The 4,697-nt window shown below is 37.3% G+C and overlaps 1 protein-coding gene across 4 annotated transcripts in view; it reads left to right on the top strand.

Moving 5' to 3' along the window:
• The window catches only part of PTGES3 (prostaglandin E synthase 3), a 26,012-nt gene extending 21,641 nt beyond the window's left edge, over positions 1-4,371 (top strand). The window contains exons 7-8 of one of the 4 annotated variants that reach the window (XR_001512183.1): positions 835-938; positions 1,161-1,305. Coding sequence is in view for 3 of the 4 variants with exons in the window: in XM_006777886.2 (XP_006777949.1) it covers positions 1,332-1,356; positions 1,634-1,653 (45 nt within the window). In the remaining variant the exon portion in view is untranslated. Of the gene's footprint in view, positions 1-834; positions 946-1,160; positions 1,306-1,331; positions 1,357-1,633; positions 2,793-4,295 lie in introns of those variants that run through there. The other 3 variants (XM_015557462.1, XM_006777886.2, XM_015557461.1) reach the window with 3 other exon arrangements.
• The last annotated feature ends 326 nt before the right edge of the window (positions 4,372-4,697 follow it).

The following is a 4,697-nucleotide window of genomic DNA, read 5'->3' as shown; positions in this document are numbered from 1 at the left end:
CAGCAGGTCCTTCTCTCCCGAGTGGTCCCAGACTGCGAGAGGGCACAGGCCGGGCTGAGGAAACCCCTCCTCCCCGAATGCACAAATTTTTGTGCACCGGGCCTCTAGTATGTTTATAAGTTGTTTGATATATAGTCAAGATTTTTTTGTGTGCTACTTTTTAATGTTTGTTTCTTTGTTTTTTTTAAAAAAATATATTTTTATTGATTTCAGAGAGGAAGTGAGAAGGGGAGAGAGAGAGAAACATCAATGATAATAGAGAACCATTAATTGGCTGCCTTCTGCACACCCCGCACTGGGGATTGAGCCCACAACCTGGGCATGTGCTCCTGACGAATCGAATCCGGAACCCTTCAGTCCGCAGGCCTACGCTTATCCACTGAGCAAAACCAGCTAGGACTTTGTTTTCAATATAGGGTAAAGCAGTTTTTAAAATGTGCCCATTTTTGAAGGATGGTTACCTACTAGGGAACTGGTGTCTAATGGGCCATTCTTAAAGAGACTAGATTTCAAAAGAATCAATGCATGGAGACATCATATGCCTTACTCAATTAAGAGTTAGTTTAGGGATTATTTTTACAAAGTTAAACAGGTTTTATAAAAGTGAATTGGTCAGAGATTAAGTAAACATATGGACATTGTGAATCTGTAAGAGGATATACTGGGTTACTCTTCTCAACATTCCCCTCTGGCATTCTGTTAACATCATTAAGAAATTTGTTCAATGCAGTTAGGAAAATACTTAGACAATTCACCAGCTACGATTAGACTTTATTGTCTTCTATCAGTCCAGTGGTTTTTGTATTGAGCCATTTTCTTTCATTGAATGTCAAGAGAGAAGAGAAACCATTTTATACCAAGATTCAGCCTGGTTGACAGGGATTGAAAGGATGGACTCAATTCCTACCAAAAGACACACATCTTCCTCAGCTGTCCATCTGTAAACCCATTCTTTTTTTGTTTTTTTTTTAAATATGTTTTATTGATTTTTTACAGAGAGGAAGGGAGAGGGATAGAGAGAAACATCGATCAGGCGCCTCCTGCACGCCCCCTACTGGGGATGTGTCTGCAACTAAGGTACATGCCCTTGACTGGAATCGAACCTGGGCCCCTGCAGTCCGAAGGCCGACGCTCTATCCATCGAGCCAAACCGGTTAGGGCTGTAAACCCATTCTTAAATCAGTTGATTAAATTAATAAGCCTGATTTAACCACCTATCTTTGCTACGTGAGTGAAAACTACAGTGCTTCAGCTTTTTAAGGCAAACTTTTCAGTTAGCAAAGGAATGTTTGATCAACTTGGTAACTTTTTTCTTTATTTCCCCTCTGCAGGATTCACAAGACAGTGATGATGAAAGTAAGTGTCTTTGTAAAAATGTTTTGCACAGTAATATTTCACATTAAAGACCACAACTATTAAAATAAAGAAATTGACTTCTTTATAATTCTTAGAAAAATAATAATTATTTCTTTATGGCCTCTAATAAATAGCCAAAGCAGAAATTTGAATGAATTGAGATTCAAATTCAAAAAGTAGGCAACTATTTAACTCTCTGGCTGCTTTCCCTATAAGACTTTGACGTTGATGGATTACTTCTTTGTACTTCATACTAATCTTATTAAAATCCTTTCAGAAATGCCAGATCTGGAATAAGGAATGTTGTCGTCCCTGGATTTTGAGAAAGAAAAATAACTTCTCTGCAAGATTTCATAATTGAGAGAATTCCTGAGTTGATAGCTCTAAAGGCAGATGCTGCATTTGCCTCCTTTAACCCATTTTTCAACCTGTTTGTTTTCTTAAAGGCTTCACTAAGGGTTGATATGTACCATTGTATGGGGCAATTTTAAGTCAGCTAAGGCAATAACCTTATGCATGAACATTTCCCAGACTTCCATGATGCTGTTGAAGTCCTAGACAATTGATACAGCAGTTGTGATAAATAAAAACATTTTACCTAAGTCTCCTTTACTTCATAACATAGATACTGACATGATAGGAAGCTCTTGGATTATGGAAAGATAACTAAGTTTTAGATTTTAGAACATGGACTCAACCTGGCTGAAACAAATGGATTGATACCTTAAACTGGTAACCTGTTGTTCCTTTGGTATATTCTTCAGGATTGTTCCACTAAAGTTTTATTTTTCCAAAAATTTACTTCACATTATTGTACATAAGTGATCACTTGTCAGTGTTCCAAATGTATTTTAGCTAAAACTAGTGAATGCCCTAACTTAGATGGTTTTTGAAGCCTGTACATTTGGTATTGTTTGACCCTTAAACTTTTATTTCTCTTAGCATCGAGAACAAAGAAAGGCTGTACATTGTTGCTTGAGAGTCTGTACATTTAGACCAAATTTGTATTTGCACTGTCAGTGGCAAATGAGTGAAAAAATGGTATTAATACACTATTGGATTTTTTTATTTCTTTTTTTTTTTTTGATCCAGCTTGTACCAGGGCTGAAAACCTCAATTTATGTTCATGACAGTGGGATTTTTTTTAATGTCTACATTCTTTCTAATAAACTGTTGGAAGACTTCTTGGTTGTCCTTTTAAGTGTCTGGTTTACTGTAACTTTATGTATTACTATTTACTGGAATGGAGTTATTTTTACTTGAGGAAGAATTTGGGGATATTTCTCTGTTTGGAAAAAAAGGCTTGCTATATAATGTCACAGGAAACCTTTTAAAAGTGGATCTGTAATAGTAAATTGTAGATGCACTTTTCAGTAGTTGGAAAAGAAAGTGTTGTGATTTGATTGAAATAAAACTAAATGTGTTGTCCTCCTAAATCTTTGAGCTTCTGCATTTTGGCAGTTTTTTATTCCCTTCAGCTTCTGTGTATTTGTCATAGCATAGAAATGCTTCATATTTCAGTACTTCTTTGTATCAGACCTGTGTTGCAGGAAATGTTAAGTGCTGGGGATACAAAGATTAATCTTTCAGGTGATTGCTGTGTTCAGAGCTCACAGGCTAGGTCGGGGGGACAAATATTGGACAAAAACTTGGTAGATTGGAAGTGCAGTAATAGATATAGATATGTCATAAAACAACCTTCTTTCCTTCCCCTGTTATGGCTGTTCAAAATGATATTCAACACCATATCCTTGAAAGGCTACAATGAGAAAAATTTTCCTGCATTTTAGGAGACCTTGACATTCAACAGTTGACATTCAACTCTGTTATGTTACAGGAATAATTGCAATTTCCTCAGAGCCATAGGTTTTTCCGAATTGGGAGGTATGTTTGAAATTTTAACATGGTTTTCTTGCTTTGGAGCATGCCAACATTATCAGTATAACTGATAAGTCGTGCAGTTCTTAGCTTCAGGGGAGGGCTTAATAAAACCCCCAAATCCTATTTTTAGTTTGATTCTCTTGAAAAACTATTTTTGAGGGTTGAGGATCAAACCATTTTTTTAAAAATATATTTTATTGATTTTTTACAGAAAGGAAGGGAGAGAGAGAGAGAGTCAGAAACATCGATGAGAGAGAAACATCGATCAGCTGCCTCCTGCACATCTCCCACTGGGGATGTGCCCGCAACCCAGGTACATGCCCTTGACCGGAATCGAACCTGGGACCTTTCAGTCCACAGGCCGACGCTCTATCCACTGAGCCAGACCGGTTTCAGCGATCAAACCATTTTTTATTGAGCTTCAGGGAAGGATTGAAAGGCTAGGATGACAATGAGGTCCGAGATCCTCAGCCAGCTGGGATCTCCCCAGTTTTATAATTGCCAAAAAGGGAAAACTGTTTTTGTGTGTCAGATATGGAAGTTAAAGAGTTTTATTAAGGATTCATTGGCTTTCCGCCAGCCAGTAGGCTATATAGCATTAAAGTATAGCTTGATGGATTTCTGATTCCATCTGTCTTTAAAGGTTCTTTAATTTTAAAAATCTGTGTTAAAACGTTTGAATGGTTTTAAGTTTGAATGATAACATCTATTATATTTTTTGTACATTTTGATATGCAGTGATAAAAGTGCTATATTCAACTTCTTAAGCTAAGTTACCTTCAAGGAAGGGGGAAAACATTTAGTTGCTATAGTAGCACAAAAATTTTATTTACCAACTTAGTTTTTGGGCTAGTTTTAATTTCTGTTTAGCAGGAATCCTTTTGACAAGAAACAAGTGATAATGAACTGACCTTATATGCCAAAATCAAGCAAAGCTGTTACCCATGCCTCACCCAGCATTGGACCAGACTTGAGATCATAGGCTGGGATGGAGAGAGAGGCAGGTACCTTGTCTACTGTAACCCCTAAATTATTTTATCTTTGTATATGCTTTTCAGGTCTGTGGACTTAGACATTAACCACACGTGATTGGTTATTGGATGTATATCACCACAAATCTCTACCCTTTAGGACACCTGACATGATTCAGTAAATACATTTAGGTATATTATAGTGTGGGTAATGTTTTGTGAGTGGGTCTGGAGGCAAGGAAACCAAGTTAGTGCAAGAACTTAAATGGCAAAAGGTAAACTTAGGTACTAGCAGAGAGATCTGGAGAGGCAGATCCCAGAGATATGAAGGTGGTCAAATAGGGTTTGGTGATAACCCGATTTAAGGTTGCCAGTCTGCTTTTTTTTTTCCTTTCCTTTTTTTTTTAAATTGATTTCAGAGAGGAAGGGGGAGAGAGAAACATCAGTGGCGAGAGAGTCATCGATTGGCTGCCTCCATGCCCTATACTG

Source organism: Myotis davidii, unplaced genomic scaffold (genome assembly GCF_000327345.1).
Source record: "Myotis davidii unplaced genomic scaffold, ASM32734v1 scaffold509, whole genome shotgun sequence".
In the NCBI taxonomy this organism is placed as follows: Eukaryota; Metazoa; Chordata; class Mammalia; order Chiroptera; family Vespertilionidae; genus Myotis; species Myotis davidii.
Note: the sequence above shows the minus strand (reverse complement) of the source record. Positions and strands in the feature narration are given on the sequence as shown.